Raw genomic sequence first — 17,806 nt, 5'->3', positions numbered from 1 at the left:
CCTCGAATGCACATCAACGGGTGATCCCAAGATCGATGCTTCATGCTCTCCGAGTGCGTACCGAAGGGCTATCACATAATCAGACCACCTGCCCGAGGCGTGGCAGGCGACAAGCCCGCAACGAGACAGAAAGAGTGCGGAAGCTTGTCAGAAGAACCCTGTGGCTTGCCTTGAACGTGCTTGACACGTCTTGCTCGAGCGATTGTGCAGATCAGCGTTCCTGGTTCGACTGCTGAGCTGACCCTCTACGTACCCTTTTGCTCACTCGGGCTCACGCGCGCACCATTACTTTAATATTCGTTGCCGAGAAAGCTTCGCGAACGTTGCCTCGCAATCAAAGCACTCGTCAGACTCGCTTCTATTGTTAGAGCTCAACAAACCTAGCGGAGTAATAGGACCAAGCCGGTCATACTTCCCCAATTCCAGACCTCGGGATATGATCCGTGAGTGGTACCTCAGGTAGACCCCCTGTGGGTTTTTTTTTCCGTAGCTCGAAGCCGCCTAGCGTCGACTTTACGCAGACGCGCCAAGCTAATATGCCGGGTGCCTTTTTTGGTCCTTTTGTCGCAGCTTATTGTAGTTGTTGACGGCCAGAGGGAACGTGCGTTTCTTGCCCATAGCGTTTAGCGGAGCTTGTTTGCTTCTGCCCGGCTCTTCTTCGGCCAATGTCAATGCCTTAGTTTCTATTGGCTCGGCATAAGGACCGTGGACTTGCAATCACGGCCTCCGAGCCAAATCAGTGTCCGTGCTTGTTTTGATCGTCATTGCTGACAGACGCTCGGACCGTAGGCTGTGCGTTGATGACGGAGAAGTCAGGAACTCCCCCTTCAAAAGGCAGGTACCTCATTTGAGAGAAACACCTCACTCATCTCTCGACTCCTTTCCGTGACCAAAAGACAACATGAGCAGATTCCTCGCATTGCTCTCGGTCGCTTTGGCCTTCGCAGCCTCCACTGACGCGGCGGCCGATCTCCCGCCCATTCCCGCGGACAAGACGACGCCGATTCATCAGCGCCTATCGCTCAAGGGGCCCAAAGGTGAGTGCAAGAAGGCGTTCTATCGTATCAAAGGCAACGATCAGAGTTCTGATTCCCACCGACAGCAATCTCTGTTGGATGGAACACTTATGAGAAGCTGGACAAACCCTGCGTGTCCTATGGCACAGCAGCAAACAAGTTGACGCAGACGGCATGCTCAACCTCTTCCGAAACCTACCCATCGTCGAGGACGTGGTCCAACGCCGTCACGCTCGAGAATCTCAAGCCGGCGACGACGTACTACTACAAAATCCAGAGCACGAATTCGACCACCGACTTCTTCCTCTCTGGACGGAGCGCTGGCGACAAGACACCATTCACAATGAATGCTGTCATCGACCTCGGTATCTACGGACGGGATGGTTACACAATCAATAACGACATGTCCAAGAGGAGCATGATCCCCACGATTGATCCCTCGCTCAACCACACGACCATTGGCCGTCTTGCCACGACCATCGATGATTATGAGCTCATTGTTCACTCCGGTGACTTTGCTTACGCCGGTGAGAAGAAGAAAGAGAAGGAAATCCGGCAGTCGGAATTTCAGGACCTGACAATTTTGCCGAGCAGACGACTGGTACCTCAAGCCCCAGAATCTCTTGGACGGTAAAAACGCTTACGAGGCCATTCTCGAGAACTTCTACGAGCAGCTTGCGCCCATCTCGGGCCGCAAACCCTACATGGTGTCTCCTGGAAACCATGAGGCAGACTGCACCGAGGTTCTGTACCACCAAGGCGCCTGCCCCGACGGGCAGTCCAACTTCACGGACTTCTACGTCCGCTTCGAAAACAACATGCCCACGGCCTTTCCTTCAAGCTCGTCCGACAACAATGCCATTAGCAAGGCAAACATGGCCAAGGCGCTGAGCAAGCCACCCTTCTGGTACAGCTTCGACTACGGTCAGGTCCACGTCACCATGATCAATACCGAGACGGACTTTGACAAGGCGCCCGATGGGCCGGATGGATCTGCCAACCTCGACGGTGGACCGTTTGGCAGCCCCGGCCAGCAGCTCAACTTCCTCGAGGCAGACCTGGCCTCGGTTGACCGTAGCGTTACGCCTTGGGTCATTGTCGCTGGCCACCGACCATGGTATTCGACGGGCGGAAGCGACAACATCTGCACTCCTTGCCAAGATGCCTTTGAGAAGACATTGTACAAACACGGTGTCGACATCGCCATCTTTGGGCACGTCCACAACGCCCAGGCATTCAAGCCCGTGTTCAACAATACGGCGGACCCCGCAGGCTTCAACAATCCTGAGGCGCCATACTACAGTAAGTGTCTCTCCTATCATGCTAGACTCATCCTTGCTGACTTGCTGAGTGGTCTTCCTCTCCACGCAGTCGTCGCTGGTGGCGCCGGCAATATCGAAGGCCTCTCGAGCGTCGGCAGTCAGCCAAACTTCACGGACTACGCCTACGCGGACGACTACAGCTACGCCACGTTGTCCTTCGTCAACAAGACCAACGTCGACGTTGCCTTCATCCGGTCCAGCACGGGTCAGAAGCTTTACAAGCAGACGCTCTACAAAGCTCACAACACCAAGTTCGTCTCTCAGTGATCTTCGTGGTAAATTATGATAATATCAGGACAATGCGCGAGCATTCCTTTCTTTACACCTTTCGCTCTTGTTCTTTTCGTCTGCTGTAATCCTTGTTTGATATCTCGAAAGAAGGTGACACATGCATTCTTGTCCGTTGTGATGGCGTTCTTGATGCGACCTGAGAGACCTTGAAGGACGAAGTCAAGACCCAGCAAACTTTCAAAGTAGTTGCTTGTCAGTTAACATGCATTTATGTGATCAGATGAGGGTAGGTGGTTAGATGACATTGTTGGTGGCTTGTTGTGACATTGACGGGGAGAAGAAAGAATATGTGTGGTGTGAGTGATAGAGAGAGGAAGGTGTTAGAGGAGAGGAAGGACGAGAAGAAGAAGAGAAGAAAAAGAGAGGGAACGGAAAGAGAAGAATTTGAGATAAAGAGGTTTGGAAAGTAATGGAGCGGACAGGTGACTGAATGATCTCCGACTTGCCAGACGAAGGCGAGGAGATCGACGTGATTTCTAGATTTTGGCTTTGAGGTCAATAGTCCTCTTTTGTCTTGACTCATTCGTGGCAATCAGGGGAGAAGGAACTGTGTGTGTCTTCTTGTGAAGCAAGTAGTGGTGTCCTCGGCCTCTCCGTCTAGGGGCCGCTGCTGGCAGCACCACCTGCGCCTCCACCGCTGCGTCCACCACGGCCGGAACCTCGTCCGCCACCGCGACCACCTCGGAAGCCGCTGTTACTCCTTTCCTGCCCTCCCTGGGCGCTGCTGCCGCCGCGCCCTCCAGTCCTCTGGCTATGAGGTCGCTCGCCGGTCTTCTTCTTCTCCTCTACGGTCACGGTCCAGCCAGAGTTACCGACGGGAACGCCCCCCTCGCCACCGGCGCTAGTGGGCAGACTCATTGTGATCGCCTTTCTGGCCGCCTCAACCGACACAAACTCGCCGAAGGCGCATGCTTTGCTGGGAATAGCCTGGCACTCCTTCATTGGGCCAAACAGCGTCTCGAGAGCGTTTCGCAAGTCTGCCTCCGAAACCTTGTCAGAGAGCACATTCTTGACAAAGATGCCTGGGTTTTGGATCTGAGCCACCTGCTGCGCCGTGAGTCCGGTACCATGGCCATTGGAGCTCGAGTGGTTCTGCTGTTGCTGCTGACTTTGCTGCTGACGCGACGAAGACTGCTGCGATGGTGTAGTGGAGGGGCTCGCAGAAGAAACGCCGCGAGCCTCTGCGCTGACCGTGGAACCCCACTTGTTCACATTGGAAGCAGCGAGGTTGGCCCATGTCTTGGGAGCCGAGGGCGCCGCAGGCGCTGCGGCCGGGGTCGACCCGTTTTGAGCTGGAACTGGCTTGCTAGTCGATTGCGCGCCTTCCTTGCTGGATGTCTCAGCTGCCGCGGCCGAGGCAGCTGGGGTGGGCTCGGCAGCCTGACTCTTGGGAGCAGAAGGCTGGGCGGCGGCTTCGGCAGCAGCAGCAACTCCAGCGGGCTGCGAGGGAGCGACATCTCCGGCGTCGACCGATGTCACCTTCTTGTCAACACCAATCTCCTTTGGCTCTGCTGGCGTTGGCTCCTGCGGCTTGAGGATGCCATTGGCCTGAGCATCCTGCACCGGACCGGCGGGTGCAACACTCGTGTCGGTGGGAGCTGCTGCGATCGCACGCGCAGAAGAATCGGCAGCAGCAACCGACTTGACGTTCGGGGTGGCACCTGGCTGGGCGACGGCGGAGATGTCGACCTGATGCGGAACGGTCGTACCAGCTTTCTCGGCCTGCTCAATTTCCTCCTCGATGGCCCCATCGACTTGCGCAGCCTCCTCTTCGACCTCCTCCTCTTCCTTCAGGAAGCGGAAAATGTCATTGAGGACAAAGTAGCCGTTGGGCTGCTCAGCCAAGAAGAAAGTCTGGGCAAATTTACGCCATGGTTCGCCCTTGTTGGACATTTCACCAAGGACTTGGACCAAGATTCCGCCATCTGCAGAGCTTTGCGAGTCGACGGTCGAAACGAAAACCTTGCAGTCCTCAAAACCGAGAGAAAGAAGCTTTTGGTGAATTTCCTGAAGGGCGAAGTCGTGAGCTCAACCATCTGCCAACGAAGCTTTCTGCCAAGCTCACCTGTTGACCAAAGCACGGCTTGGTGTCTTCCTGCTCCGTGCCGTGAATGAGGGTCGACCGCTTGTTGTAAAAGCAATGAAGTCTTTGCGGGTTGTGATTCAAGAAGGTGTAATACTGAGGAACGAAGAGCCAGCCAATCTCCGAAGCTTGCATGGGCCTGGGATTGGTGGCTGCATCGGAAGCCGAGCCGGTGGCCCCTGTGGCCGACTCGGGGATGCTACCGTTGAGAGTCGAGGAACCCGTTACAGACATGTGTGTATGCGCGTGTTGTCGTTCTGGTGTGAGTTGAAGCGGAAGCTGGGTGAGTGAAATGCGCGCTATAGCAGTCGAATGCACTCACAGACTGAGCCTGACCTCGAGTCCTGCTGGAGAGATGGATGTGTATGCGAAAGAATGAGAGTGATACGAAGCGGTGGCTGAGTTCACCACAGGAGATGAGCGTCTTCCCTGTCGAAGCATCAATCACCTCGCCGATCTTCGACTCACCAGATTCCAAAGGTTTGCAGCTGGCAAAGGGGCGGAATTGAAGAGCGAAGACTCAAAGGTGACGTCTTATTTTCTTGTGAGCGGTTTGTTTTCTTGCGTGCTGCCCGAACGTGCGACTTTTGAGGGTGTGCTTGGTAGATCCGAATCGGCGTGGGTGAAGGCACAGAACTTGAACTGGTGAGATGACGAGGAAGAAAAAGACCATTGAGGCCGGTGAAGCCTTCCTGATCGAAGTACAGCAAGAAGTCACGTGTCGTAGTGTTGCTTATGTAAAGACGCAAATGGCTTACCCTCGACGGTCGACTTCTCGCTCATCCGCCAGGTGTTCGCTCTGCTACAGCCCACCCTTTGACGACACGATGGCTTCGCCACAGGCCCGTGCTGCCTTCCAAAAGGCGTTTCAGCGCTTAAGCGAACAAGCGCGTCGGAGTGGCTTCAATGCGGGATCGGGTGGGAATGGAGGCGGAGGTGGTGGTGGCCGAGGCGGGCCGAGCATGGGTAGCATTCTGGGAGGCGGGGCTGGCCTCTTCCTTCTCGTCGGCGGTGGCCTTGCAATCAATGCGAGTCTATTTAATGGTGGGTGACCCACATTTGAGCTCTTTCAGCTGGGTAGAGAGACCCTCATACATGCTTCGACCTATACAGTCGATGGTGGTCATCGAGCCATCAAGTATTCTCGCTTTGGCGGGGTCAAACACGAGATTTACAACGAAGGAACGCACTTGATGGTGAGCGACCCGCTGTCTCCTCTCGATTTCGATAGGTATCTCATGCTGTTTGTGTCCAGATTCCCTGGGTAGAGATTCCCATTGACTACGACGTGAGGGCCAAGCCAAGAAGCATCGCAAGTCTCACTGGAACGAAGGGTGAGTGGAAGAGTTTCTGGAAAGGAGAGGGCTCCCAAGCTGACTCCTTTTGAAGACTTGCAAATGGTCAACATCACCTGCAGAGTCCTGTCGCGACCGAGCGTTGATGCCCTTCCCACGATCTTCCGAGAGCTTGGCACTGACTATGACGAGCGAGTGCTTCCGAGCATCGTCAATGGTGAGAAACGCGCTTCTCTCTCCTCTTCAACCTTCTGCGCATACTCATCTTTGCTTTGAACCGACAGAGGTGCTCAAGTCCGTCGTGGCGCAGTTCAACGCTTCGCAGCTCATTACGCAGCGAGAGATGGTCTCGCGTCTTGTGCGCGACAACTTGACGATCCGAGCGCGGCGCTTCAATCTCGTCCTTGATGATGTGTCCCTGACGCACGTTGCCTTCAGTCCCGAATTTACAAATGCTGTCGAAGCCAAACAGATCGCGCAGCAGACGGCATTGCGTGCCGCGTTCCTTGTTGACAAGGCCCTGCAAGAAAAGGCAGAGACGATCGTTCGCGCACAGGGAGAGGCAAGAAGCGCTGAGCTCATTGGTGAAGCTGTCAAGCGCAACAAGGGCTTCCTCAAACTCAGGAAGCTCGAGGCGGCAAGGGACATTGCCACGGTCCTGTCAAGCAGCAACAATCGCATTATGCTCGACGCTCAGTCGCTGCTCCTCAACGTCGCAGACGAAGACCCTGACGCAAATCGAAAGTAATGTCAAGCTACTGCCACCACTCCCTGTACGACTATCAATCACCTCTCCCTCTCCCGTCCGTCTGTCAAATGCCATATGAATCTCTCCGAGCAATCATCTCAACCATTGATATTGTTACATCGTACACAGAGTGCTCTCTTCACGCGGGACAGTAGTACTACAGAAAAGGGAAAGAGAACAGGCGACTCAGGCTGACTGGAGCCGGTAAGAAAGGGGAAGTGCAGCAGGGTTGTCCGTCGTCGAAAGCAGCGCGACAATGTCCTTGAACGTCCTCAGTCTCGACTCCCACGATTTTTCCACCTTTGCAATAAAGACGATGACCTCTGCGCTCATCTTGGGTCGGTTACCCTCGAGGATACTTTCGGGCGACTCCAGCTGTTTTGCTCCCGACGCTCGCTCCAGAGCGAGCTGGTCCCGGAAGCGAACCCTATTCTCGCAGAAGATCGTAGCGACAGACATGAGCTTTGACAGCATCTGTTTTTGTTTGCGGCGAAGACAAGACTCGATGAGCCTCACTGATATCATCAGAGCTTGTCCACGATCGACTCACCTCGACATAACGCAGATCTGTCAGCATGCATTCTTTTCTGCACGTGTTCAAGAAGTCAAAGTGGTCCTTCATGAATTGGTCCACCGTCTTTGCCTTGTCCATCCTTTCCTCGAGGTCTCTCCAATTTGGCTCGAGCACCTCTGCCGTGACAAAGGCCAGGACTTGTTGGACAAAAAAGAGGATCCGGTGGCGGAGCCTGAAGACGCGCATCTTCCACTGCTGCAGTGACGGGTGACGCCTTTCAAGGCTCCGCCACGAATCGTCCTGATGCTCGACCCAGACGTCGCACAGGCTCCGCTCCGTGGCCTTGAGATGGATGATGGGCCGCTGAAGGAATTGCCAGCGAAGAATATTCTTCTTGGATATGACGAGCGAGACAGGAAAGCGGACGGTAATGTCGAATTGAAGGAGCTCCATGACTGTGTATAAATGAAGGAATTTTTTAGCATGGCGTCATAGAAAAAGATAAAGAGACCACTCACGGGGAACCCAGTCCTTGTCCCTTTGCTTCGCAAGCTTGGCTTGCGCTCTTGCGGCTTCTACGCCTCCCTTTATCTCAGCGATGCGCTTGAGCTGGTCGTATGCATTCTCGCCCGCCAGGTCCACCTTGACGTCCTCTCGAAAAGGGTCGGCGAATCCGACGCTGCTCGAGCTGCCCAAAACCATGCCGAGATGTGTTTGCAGACGCATGATGGTTGGGTCTCTGATCCGGCTGGGATCTACCTTTTTGCGCAGCTCACGACCGGCTGCCTCGAGAAAAGAGGAGAAGAAGTCAGACGATGACTGGAAGAAGTAGTGCTTCATCGATCGCAATCGAGGGACAATGTTGTGCTCTTCGATGAGGAGATGGAGGAGGGCAGAATTTGCGCGTTGATAGGCCGATTCGATGCGACGGAAGAAGCTGCAAAGCGAAAGCCATCGAGAAGTTAATTCTAGGCCTCAAATGCTCCGTCCGCCATACTCACGACTCGTCTGTCATGAAGATGGTAGCCTCTCCGCTCTCGTTTGACTCTTCGGCTTCTTCTGTCGGTACTTCTTTGCCACACTCGCGGAGGACATTGAGGTATTTGCCGGCCAGCAAAACCTTTCGCTTCCATGGCTCCAAAAACGCGGGAACCTTGGCACCTCCTGTAAGAACGCCTCGTGTACCATTGTCGTCGACGAGGGCATCCAGGTCAATTCCTTGCTGCATTTGCTGCTCCCTCTGCGCGAGCATCGTCTCGTCGCGAAGGGTATATCGTCGTTCCCAATATTCATCCGTTGGATCGGACTCGAGTGAGGCACGCGTTACTCTCGGGTTCTCCATGATCATGAACTCTTCATAGGTGTCGGCAAGGTGGCCTGTCGTGATCCATCGGACCATGATGCGGGCATAGGGTTGGGCAGCACGGTGAAAGAGCGTCGTGAAGAGCGTATGCGCCGTCTGGTCGCCGCTCATTCTCACGACACGATCCCATAGCATCGACAGGATCTCGCCGCCCTTGGCGATACCACCCACGATGCCGTCTTCATCTGCGTCGTCGAGGCCCAGCAGCTCTCGCTTCTGCTTTTCCAGGCTCCCGCCGCTCCCGCCTGTCGCATCGTCATTCTCGTCATCATCGTCGTCGCTCTCGTCCGAGTCTTCGTCGTCCGAATCGAAAATGTTTGCGTGCGATATCGCAGCAATGTCGGTGACAAAGGCATGAACAAAAGTCAGTGTTCGGAGCGTGGGATGCACGTAGAACCAGAGTTTCTGCAGCGTGAAGGCTGCTGACGTTGCCAGCTGGTGCTCGAGCTGGACTACAAGGACCTCGTACTCCTTGAGCAGATCTCGGATGGCCGCACACAAGGCATGGGCGACCGTGCCAAACTCCAGACTCGATTCCATCTCGATGAAGGCGAAGATGCTGGTGTAGAAGGTGGCCAGCGGCAGCACCCGCTCGACTAGGTCTCGAAAAGACGGATCGAGCCCCTTGTCTACGATGAAGCTAGCTCCTTTTAGTCGACTCGAAGGATCATCAGGTTGGTAGGAGGATGAGTAATGGATGTAACGGCCCTCTATCCCTAGAAGGACAAACAGGAGGTCTTCGAGCACCAGCGCCTCTTGTATCTCTTTAGGAGCCGAGGCCAGCGGCAAGAGATCTGAGGGGTCGAGGGGTGTGCTCGAAGCCGTTCTTGCTGCCTTTGCTTCCTCGAAGGCGCTTGAAGAGGCTGTGCTCCTGATCGAAGCCGATGCGGGTGCAGATGCGGGCATTTTGAAAGGAGGAGCGGTGTCTTTTCTCTTAGCGGTAGCGGATGGTGGTCCGGGCTCCACTGACGCCGCACTCGTCTTTCTCGCCCGCTGTGCATTAACAAGAGCCTGCTTGCGAGGCGAGGGCGGCGGTACTCTTCGCGTGAGGGGGTTGAAGACGAAGCTAGCCTCATGTAGGAAGGAGTCTTGTGGCGCTGTCGTTGCAGACGGTCAATGCACTTTTCTCAGCGCGGGCACATGCAGACAAACTCACCATTCTCTTTTCCCCTTAGGCCTCTCGCGGCAATTTTGGCCAATGCCACGCCGTCTGGCCCTTTGCCCAGCCCCTGTGCCAAAGTCTTGTCGACGCCGGATCGTTGCAGCCAGAATTCTGTCTCTCGATGGACCAACATCTCCGTACCGTCCGGCCCCACTTCTACGGTTGTGCCGTTTTGGCTGTTCATGGCCTCTACAAGCGCCGCATGGGCATCTTCATTCTCTTCAGCATAGGGTGCTAGACGACGCTCGCCCTCCTCTCCTAAGACCTGCTCCGGCTCGTCGGCACCCTCTGCCAGCGAAGAGTAGGAAGCCGATCGATCGTGTCCCTTCCTCGCCGATTTCTTGACGGCGGTGAGGTTCTTGACAATCTGATGGAGTGATCAAGCTGTTCAGCCCTCTACTTCGCTTCCTCCTATCGAAGAGATTCAGCACACCTTGTCAAATTGCTTTGCACTCAGCTGCTTGTTGCTTTTCCTTCGGTGCGAGGGTTTTGGGGTGAACGGAACGCCGCCACTCGACGACGCAATGCCTGCGCCTCCCGTCGCCGTCGTCGACGTCGCCGCCGCCGAAGACGAAGAAGGTCCTCTCTCCATGGCGAAGTCACAAGAAGCCAGACCATCAAACTGACGACGGACGCGCCTGTGCCTTTCAAGACGCGCCTGGGCAACTGCATCTCACGTGGGAAGCGCGCTACGTGCCCCGAAAAAAAATAAAAATAAAAATAAAAAAGACGCGAAGTCCGAGATCGATTTTATTCAAGCTTCGACAGGACAAGCCCCTGAGTGGAGCTAAGTAGCGCTTGCCTGCATGCAAAAGGAGCTTCCCCATCAGCTGCTGCTTTGCTTCCTGGTGTTGACCCTCACTTCATGCTCTTTGCCTTCTGATTGCTTCTTTGGCTTCGTGTCGGTAGCGCCCTTCCCTTTGACGACCATTTCTTAACGACTAATTCTACGACAAGTCACGACTAGATCACCGCTACTGCTACCGCTACAACTACTACTATTGCTTCTACTACCCCTGATCTCTGCGCAGACCAAAACATCGAGATCGCCAACCAGCCTTGACTGTGGGCGCCCGCCATGTTTGCGCCCCCACCCATGTCGACACCGGGCGTGCTTCCTGGCGATTACGCAGACAGTCGGCCTCGGAGGCAACGATCGCTGTCGTGGCGCGCCGAAGCTGGCCTCCCTCCTCCGCCGTCGGAAATCGACAATTACGCAGACCTGCACCACGCACTCGCTCCCAGCAGCCCACCGCACATGCGCGCCACATCGCCGAGCATGTATGATTCAAACTTTGGGGCCCAGGGGGACAACGAGCAGATGCCGATGAATGCCGTGAGCAAACACCCCAAGCTCAAGCTGCGCCTGCTCCTGGCAAGCAACGTCTTCGAGGCCGGCGGCACCGTCTCGGGCCACTTGGAGCTCACGTCGAGCACGAGCCAGCGCCTGCGCATCGGCGAGATTGCCGTTGAGCTGGAAGCGTTTGAAGGTGCGTTGGGATGGTCCTCGTCCTCCTCTTCCAAGCCTTGAGCTGCCACTGATGCCATTCTACCAGAGCTCTCGTCGAGGGATCACTCTGCGACGCAGATCTTTCTCTTCAATCGCACCCTTTTTCAGGGCGAGCACCTTCCCCCATCCAATGCTGTGCTACCTTCTGCACCCACGGCTGGCTACTGGACCGCGCGCAAGGGCCGCACCACGTTTCCCTTTTCCTTTCGACTGCCGGACTCGGCGCCGTCGTGCGTCACCTTTGCGGGCAACGCCTGCCTTCGCTACGCCCTCAAGGCCACAACACAGACGTGGTGGAACGACCAGAAGACGCTCGTCACTGTCAAGTCCGACGCCTTTGTCGTTGAGAAGTGGGAAGACGAGGGCGATGAACGGTATATGCAGCCCGTCGAAGCCGTGGCCGACACGAGGTTGTTCATGGGAGGCACTGGGGCTGTATGGCTCGAGGCCGGTGTCGCCGAGCAGCTTTTTGTAGCCGGAGGCATGGTCATGATTCGGGCCGGCGTCAAGAACAACACGAAGCGACACCTCTCCGGACTCAAAGTGGCCATTGCAAGGAGACTCATTTTCCCCGTCAGTGGGCCACCAGGCGTGCCAGCACAGAGACCCTCGTTGGAGCCGCAGATCACCGAGGTGGTCCACACGCAGCACTTCAAGGGCCCGTCTTTCGAGTTCCCGCCCTCCGAGGAGGTTGTCGTCAATCTTGCTGTGGACCTTCCTCGCGATGTTCGCACCATTCGGAAGACGAGGCTGTTCGAAGTGCAGACTGTGGCCATCATCAGCGCGCAGATGGGCAACTTTGCAAAGGATCTCACCGTCGAGGTGCCCTTCTACGTTGCCCACTCGTCGAGCGTTCAGCGGCCCGCCGAGGGTTCCTTGGCCCCGCTCCACAATCTCCCGCGGCGCAGCACCTCGGCGATGGCACATCGCGACCATCCCCAGCACCATCCTTACCACCAACATCACCACCATGCCCAGAGTCACGCTCCACACCATCAGTACCAGCAACAGCTCGATCCACAGATGCGCACAGTCGAAGCTTACGGTGCCGAGAGGGGCTGGTCTCCTGCTCCTATCCCTCAGCAAGGATTCGCCCCGCCGTCGAGGCCCGCTTCTGCCGCCATGGGGATGGTCGCTCTGCCTGTCGCACAGCAACAGCCTCTTGCAATAGACGCCGCGGTGCAGCAGCTGATCTGGGACCCCAATGCTCAGAATTGGACTACGAGCATGTTTCTCAACAATCTTTCGCCTCCTCAACAACCAGACTCCAGGCCGCTCTCCGCCCAGCAACAGGCCCAGCTCCCACGGCCAGCATCGGCGCAAGGTCTCGTCGGCAATCGGGCTCCTGCACATGTCGCGCAGGATGCTTACGGCGGTCAGCCTTGGCGAGGACCGCAATCGGGCTCAGCCCACCTCCTTCAGGCAACAGCGAGGCGAAGTAGTGCCCCTGTGCCCGTCGAGCACCAGCAGCAGCCACGAAACAGTTACTTGGCTCCTGGCCCTGAAGCTCGGCCACTACCAGCACCAACGAGCCCGCAGCAGCCGTCCGAGCCGCTTCAACCGTTGTCGCCATCCGCTGGAAACAAGCCTCAGGTGCAGGCGCCTGCGCCAGCACCCTCGCCCTCACAGCTTCTGGCGATGCATTCGCCGCCTCAAGCAGGCCTGGCGACAATCGAAGAGGATTCGGAGTCCCAAGCTGGCACTGTCCGGTCCATCCGAGCCTTGGGTGGAGGAAGCGTCTCGCGAGGTGACATTCTGCAGTTTGAAGAGATGGCGAGCAAGGCCGAGGACGAGGAGGAGATGCGCGAGGCGATGCGACGAATGGGAATGGTGCCAGAGGAGGAGAAGACTGTGAAAGACGATGACAAGAGTCTGCCAAGGCTTCCTGTGCCCAGCGCGAAGGAGAGCAGCAGCCAAATGGCTCGGAAACCTCGGGCTTCGGACATCTTTGCGAGCGATGCCCCTGGTCCCTTGTCTGTCAAACAGGAGACCGCGAGGCGTGCTAGCATGACGGCAGTGGACTCGGCTGCAGCTACAAAGGCTTCGGCAGAGCCCATGCCCGAGCCTCGCACACCCAGGGCCGAGTCGACGCCCCTGCGTCCCAGCTCATCGCAAGGCCACGGTCTTAAGGCTCTGGAGAGCCGTCTCGCAAGCCCAGACGCCAAGGAAACGTCGCCTGCGAACGCCGCGGGCAGCCGTCGCAACAGTGATGTGGCCGTCATGGCCAATGTGCGCCGGTCTTCGGAGACGAGGAGCCGAAATGACAGCGGTGCTCTACGCGCAGCTGCTGCGGCCGCCGCGATGCGCGAGAAACGAGCCAAGGAAGATGAGGAGGAGCGGCGCAAGGACGAAGAGCGCAGAAAGGAAGAGGTGCAGCGGAAGAAGGCTCGAGAGGCTGAGCTGGAGCGCTTGAAGCGGGAGGAGGAGGCCCGTGACAAGGAGCGCGACGAGCGAAGGCGCAAGCGAGAAGAGCGGGAGAACCAAGAGGCTCTGGAGCGAGAAAGCAGGCGCGAACAGGAGAGAAAACGGTCCACTGGCATTACTCCTGCGCCGCTTAGTGACAAGCCCCATTCCCTTTCCTCTTCGCAGCAGAAGAAGGAGGTCGAAGGCGACGGTAAGCCCAAGCGGGCACACGACCAGAAGGAGGAGGAAGTGCGACAGCTCAATAAGCAAGCCGTCAATCGTGTTGCCGGCTGGCTGGAGAAGACTCCTTCCCCCAACTCGAGCCGCACAGACACGGCGAAGGGCGAGTCCGAGCTCCAGGCCCCAGCAAGCTCCTTCGATCCGACACTATCGCCAAAGACGCCCAGCCCGTCGGTTCTGATGGCGGGCAAGGACGAGGATGAGTTTCCCTTCCCTGCCTCCGCTTCCGCAGCTGCCAGGAAGAGCCCGTCTGCGCCTCGAAAGAGCAGCTTAGCAAACGAGCCTACACCTTCGCTGTCGGCCGATTTGCGAGCACTGATCGACAGTAGCGAGGTGCGCCCGACGCCCAAGCCTGGCACAGCACTCAAGAGTCATGTCAGCACTCGGCGCTTCTCCAATGGCGCCGTGCCCACTTCTGAGAACAAGGGAGGAGGAACGACGACACCGGCTGCTTCTCTCTCGCGCGCAAGACGCATCTCGCTGCCTGCCCAAGCCTCGTCATCGCGCGTTCCCAGCTTCACAAAGAAGGCGAACGAAGGTGTCCCTAGCGCTGCTGCACGCGGAATTCCTGGACTTTCGACGTTTGATAAAGCGAACGTTGCCTTCCTGAACAAGGCAGCTCCGGCCAAGGTTGAAGCTCAGCCTTTGCAGCCCAGCGCCGAGAATGTTAAGGCTGACGACGGCGCCGAGGATGAAGAGGAAAAGGTCAAAGGCATTCCTCTCAGCGTCCAAAAACACCTTCTCAGCTCGCCGTCTTCGTCCAAAGAAGGTGGTGCCAAGTACGACGCCCGCTCGGCCCGTGGCGGCAGGGGCGGCAAGGTCGCCAGCGTCGCCAGTATGTGGGCCAATATCAGCGACGGAGCGGCAAAGGACGAGGCAACGCCCCTCTCGACCGTCAAGCCCAAGGCTCGACGATCAGGCGCAAGCCCTGCATTGGATTTCAGCAGCCCGGAAAAGTCAGCGTCGACCCCAGCCAAGGCAGATGAGGAGGTGAAGCCGTCGCAACCGCAGCAGCGTTACAAGAGCCCAGCACTGAAGACGACTTCAGCGCCTCACTTTATCAACACGACGCTCCCTAAGGCTGTCATTACGTCGCCAAAGTCGCCCACGACGCTCGAGGAACCCTTGCGCGCTCACCCACAGCCAAAGCCAGCGCACGGACCCAACGGAACCCGCATTGTCTCGGCCCCTGAAGCTGCCTCGGTCGCCGCTGCTGTCAAGGAGGGAGCTCTGAAGCCCTCTCGCAAGATCACTGCGGATCTCATGGCGGCAGAAGCGAGGCTGTCCGCTGGCGTCGTGCCCGAAGACTTCCCCAAAGACGTTGATCCCTCCATGATCAAGATGGCCGGAAGGGGAACCACTAAGCCGATCGGGAAGGAGAAGCTGGCCGACTTGAGGAGCCTCTGGGGTGGTTAACCTGCTGCATATAGCCCTACTTTTTTCACTTTCTTTATATGTAATGATGATGCAACCTTGATATGTTCGCCCGGGAGACTGTGTGTGAGGGTCTCATGCAGGATTGTCTTCGGGAGACAAGAGAGAGATGGGGAGAGGAACCTCGTTAAATCAGAAGCTTGCGCACGGATCGCTCTACCAGACCGATTAGGTAGAGAGGTTCTACGCACGGGTCATGACTTTGGCACCAAGGAACCCCGATCTAGAGCCTTGAAGGACAAATTGTAAGAAAACGAAGGCAGTCTTGGAGCAGAAGCTCTTGGGAGCAGAGGCTTGTCTGCTGCGACGTTCACCGTAACCGCCACCTTCACGATGACAGTCTTCGTTGCGGCGTAAGAGCAGAATGCCGGCCACGTGATGCGGCTTACTTAAGGCCGCGCCGAGGCATTGTTGTATTGCAAGGGTAGGGGCCGCAAGGGCAATACAAAAATTGTGCGCCGGAAGCGAAAAAGGGCCTCTCGCGCAATGCCCATTTGTGTAGCCTAGGCGCTCGCGCTCTGTTTAAATTTTTCTTTCGTTTTCGCCCTGGCTGCTCTGCTCCAGCCGTCTGGTCGCTGTCATTTTCTGACCCTCTACCACAGCAGCAGGATTGAAGGATTCGTTTTTCTCCCTCCTCCTGTAATTATATCTCTTTTCCTCACTTCCTTCTCTTCCATTTTCCGTCCTCAACCCCCCTCTCCTCGTCCCGTCTTTCCGTCTCTCGAATCTCGGCTCTTTTTCGTTGTTTGCGCGGCGTCCTGTGTGATCCTCTCGACTCGACTTGACTTCGACAAAGGCTGTACCATCTACATACCGACTCGATTTGCGGCTTCGCTCTCACAAAAGTCCCGTATCTCTCTTCGTTCTTCGTTGCCCATCCATCACAGCTCCGGTCCCGGTCTCTGTGTCATTACGAGTGAGTGTCCAGCTGCTCTTGGTTGCCACCATCGTGCATCGCCCGTTCTTCCAAAGACGGCGTTGTCAGGACGGCAAAGTCTTTTCACGCACAGTCGTGGATGGATGGCGATGCTGCTGGGTGCGAATTTGGATGCTGCAAATCTGGGCGCACAATAATTAGAGTAGACGCGTAGATGGACACGACGCTGACACCTTTTGGACAGTCGACTCGCACCGACTCTTTGTGTTATAGTTCATCAATCACTTCCTCAACGACGACGAAATGGCTGCCAAGGTTTACGTTGGAAACTTGTCGTGGAACACCACCGACGATGGCCTCGCTCAGGCTTTCTCGGCTTATGGACAGCTCACCGACTACGTGAGTGCTTCTCTTCGATGTGATCGCCTTGACCTAACCTGACGTCCGCTCTTCTCATCACCCCTCTTAGATCGTCATGAAGGACCGCGAGACTGGTCGCTCGCGTGGATTCGGTTTCGTCACGTACGGCTCGCAGCAGGAGGCTGACGCAGCCATTGCTGGTCTCAACGAGCAGGAGCTCGACGGCCGTCGCATTCGTGTCAACATGGCCAACTCCCGCCCAACTGGGTGAGCATGCATGGTGTTGCTAAAGAAAGACGCTCAGGTGACTTATTTTTTTCGGTTTTCCTTTTTTCGTCGCTGTGGAAGCAGCATGAGCGCTGGTATGGGTGCTGGTGGCTACGGTGGTGGCTACGGCGGCGGTTACGGTGGCGCTCCCCAGACCTCGTTTGGAGGCTACGGTTAGTTGGACTGATGATGAGAAACCGAAGAAAGACCAAAGGACTGAAGCAGACTGACCCTCCCAGATTCCGCAGGCCAACAGGGCAACTTCGGCGGCCAGCAGGGCTATGGCGGACAGCAAGGTTTTGCTGCTCAGGGCTACGGCGCCCCTCAGGGTGGCTACGGCGGTTACGGTGGCCAGCAGGGCTTCGGCGGTCAGCAGGCCTACGGCGGCCAGCAGGCTTTCGGTGGCGCTCAGCAGGGCTACGGTGCTCCTCAGGGCAACTACGGAGGGTGAGTCTTCTATCTTGTCATGCCCGCGTCCTGGACTCTTGGTTGTGGCCTGGCGTGTGGTCCTTTGCCGGTATACTGCTTGCTTTGCGACAGTTGACCTGAACCGTTCCATCGTCTCTCTTCTCTCGTTCCCGCTCGCTGTTCCTCGTTTGTCGCGCTCGGCCTCGTCATCCGGTCTCTTCTGTCGCGGCTTTTCCCCTCGTTGCGCTTCCGTTCTGGCCCCGTATCGGCGACGCTCTGCTCTTGTCGGCTTTCTCGTTCCGATGTCTCAGATTCCAGCAACAACCTCCAACGAACGGTTCTGGCTATTCGAATGGCTACCCCTCTGGCGGTCAGCCTGGCGGCTACTAAGCTTCTGTTCTTTCCATGTCTCACAAACTTTCAATTCGACTCATTGCTCCTTACCCTCACCGTTTTGGCACTTACACACTTTATCATCAGCAGCCAGCAGCAATGATCGATTCGACTGTGGCC

General features: G+C 56.7%; 7 protein-coding genes across 7 annotated transcripts; 5 read left to right on the top strand and 2 right to left on the bottom strand.

Annotated features, from left to right (window-relative positions):
* Positions 1 to 732: 732 nt before the first annotated feature.
* Positions 733 to 2,731, top strand: FA10DRAFT_268306 (purple acid phosphatase). Its single transcript, XM_025522270.1, has 4 exons — positions 733 to 1,037; positions 1,103 to 1,543; positions 1,611 to 2,318; positions 2,388 to 2,731. The coding sequence occupies exons 1-4, from the start codon at positions 902 to 904 to the stop codon at positions 2,603 to 2,605; spliced, it is 1,503 nt and encodes a 500-aa protein (XP_025375282.1). The 5' UTR covers positions 733 to 901; the 3' UTR covers positions 2,606 to 2,731.
* An 83-nt stretch (positions 2,732 to 2,814) lies between these two features.
* Positions 2,815 to 5,331, bottom strand: FA10DRAFT_254062 (hypothetical protein). Its single transcript, XM_025519716.1, has 4 exons — positions 5,181 to 5,331; positions 5,035 to 5,110; positions 4,695 to 4,969; positions 2,815 to 4,636 (listed from the first exon to the last, which is right to left on the bottom strand). Exons 3-4 carry the CDS (start codon positions 4,944 to 4,946, stop codon positions 3,227 to 3,229), a joined length of 1,662 nt encoding a protein of 553 aa, XP_025375281.1. The 5' UTR covers positions 4,947 to 4,969; positions 5,035 to 5,110; positions 5,181 to 5,331; the 3' UTR covers positions 2,815 to 3,226.
* A 343-nt stretch (positions 5,332 to 5,674) lies between these two features.
* On the top strand, positions 5,675 to 6,755 carry FA10DRAFT_261537 (proteolysis and peptidolysis-like protein; the record flags this gene model as incomplete). Its single annotated transcript, XM_025520076.1, has 5 exons — positions 5,675 to 5,756; positions 5,826 to 5,908; positions 5,968 to 6,046; positions 6,102 to 6,224; positions 6,292 to 6,755. 5 exons carry the CDS (start codon positions 5,675 to 5,677, stop codon positions 6,753 to 6,755), a joined length of 831 nt encoding a protein of 276 aa, XP_025375280.1.
* Positions 6,756 to 6,863: 108 nt separating this feature from the next.
* On the bottom strand, positions 6,864 to 10,409 carry FA10DRAFT_268303 (hypothetical protein). The gene is made up of 6 exons (XM_025522269.1): positions 10,228 to 10,409; positions 9,789 to 10,161; positions 8,271 to 9,729; positions 7,788 to 8,206; positions 7,306 to 7,724; positions 6,864 to 7,229 (listed from the first exon to the last, which is right to left on the bottom strand). Exons 1-6 carry the CDS (start codon positions 10,384 to 10,386, stop codon positions 6,942 to 6,944), a joined length of 3,117 nt encoding a protein of 1,038 aa, XP_025375279.1. The 5' UTR covers positions 10,387 to 10,409; the 3' UTR covers positions 6,864 to 6,941.
* Positions 10,410 to 10,583: 174 nt separating this feature from the next.
* On the top strand, positions 10,584 to 15,439 carry FA10DRAFT_268302 (hypothetical protein). The gene is made up of 2 exons (XM_025522268.1): positions 10,584 to 11,284; positions 11,351 to 15,439. Exons 1-2 carry the CDS (start codon positions 10,873 to 10,875, stop codon positions 15,361 to 15,363), a joined length of 4,425 nt encoding a protein of 1,474 aa, XP_025375278.1. The 5' UTR covers positions 10,584 to 10,872; the 3' UTR covers positions 15,364 to 15,439.
* Positions 15,440 to 16,032: 593 nt separating this feature from the next.
* On the top strand, positions 16,033 to 16,390 carry FA10DRAFT_254052 (hypothetical protein; the record flags this gene model as incomplete). Its single annotated transcript, XM_025519715.1, has 1 exon — positions 16,033 to 16,390. A coding segment is annotated over one exon (357 nt), but the record flags the coding sequence as incomplete, so codon positions are not given.
* Positions 16,391 to 16,561: 171 nt separating this feature from the next.
* Positions 16,562 to 17,336, top strand: FA10DRAFT_272649 (RNA-binding domain-containing protein; the record flags this gene model as incomplete). The annotated part of the gene is made up of 4 exons (XM_025523133.1): positions 16,562 to 16,657; positions 16,728 to 16,885; positions 16,970 to 17,058; positions 17,134 to 17,336. The coding sequence occupies 4 exons, from the start codon at positions 16,562 to 16,564 to the stop codon at positions 17,334 to 17,336; spliced, it is 546 nt and encodes a 181-aa protein (XP_025375276.1).
* Positions 17,337 to 17,806: the final 470 nt, after the last annotated feature.

Source organism: Acaromyces ingoldii (genome assembly GCF_003144295.1).
Source record: "Acaromyces ingoldii strain MCA 4198 unplaced genomic scaffold FA10scaffold_5, whole genome shotgun sequence".
In the NCBI taxonomy this organism is placed as follows: Eukaryota; Fungi; Basidiomycota; class Exobasidiomycetes; order Exobasidiales; family Cryptobasidiaceae; genus Acaromyces; species Acaromyces ingoldii.
This window is presented reverse-complemented; position numbering and strand designations above follow the sequence as displayed.

Bases quoted from the DNA above. Each gene is read 5' to 3' on its own strand.
- FA10DRAFT_268306 (XM_025522270.1), top strand. From the start codon at position 902: ATGAGCAGATTCCTCGCATTGCTCTCGGTCGCTTTGGCCTTCGCAGCC. The intron at 1,038-1,102 runs GTGAGTGCAAGA...TCCCACCGACAG, and splicing joins ATCGCTCAAGGGGCCCAAAG to CAATCTCTGTTGGATGGAAC. The intron at 2,319-2,387 runs GTAAGTGTCTCT...CTCTCCACGCAG, and splicing joins TCCTGAGGCGCCATACTACA to TCGTCGCTGGTGGCGCCGGC.
- FA10DRAFT_254062 (XM_025519716.1), bottom strand. From the start codon at position 4,946: ATGTCTGTAACGGGTTCCTCGACTCTCAACGGTAGCATCCCCGAGTCG. The intron at 4,637-4,694 runs GTGAGCTTGGCA...TTCGCCCTTCAG, and splicing joins AGCCGTGCTTTGGTCAACAG to GAAATTCACCAAAAGCTTCT.
- FA10DRAFT_268303 (XM_025522269.1), bottom strand. From the start codon at position 10,386: ATGGAGAGAGGACCTTCTTCGTCTTCGGCGGCGGCGACGTCGACGACG. The intron at 10,162-10,227 runs GTGTGCTGAATC...TCACTCCATCAG, and splicing joins GTGCAAAGCAATTTGACAAG to ATTGTCAAGAACCTCACCGC. The intron at 7,725-7,787 runs GTGAGTGGTCTC...ATTTATACACAG, and splicing joins GGACAAGGACTGGGTTCCCC to TCATGGAGCTCCTTCAATTC.
- FA10DRAFT_268302 (XM_025522268.1), top strand. From the start codon at position 10,873: ATGTTTGCGCCCCCACCCATGTCGACACCGGGCGTGCTTCCTGGCGAT. The intron at 11,285-11,350 runs GTGCGTTGGGAT...CCATTCTACCAG, and splicing joins TGAGCTGGAAGCGTTTGAAG to AGCTCTCGTCGAGGGATCAC.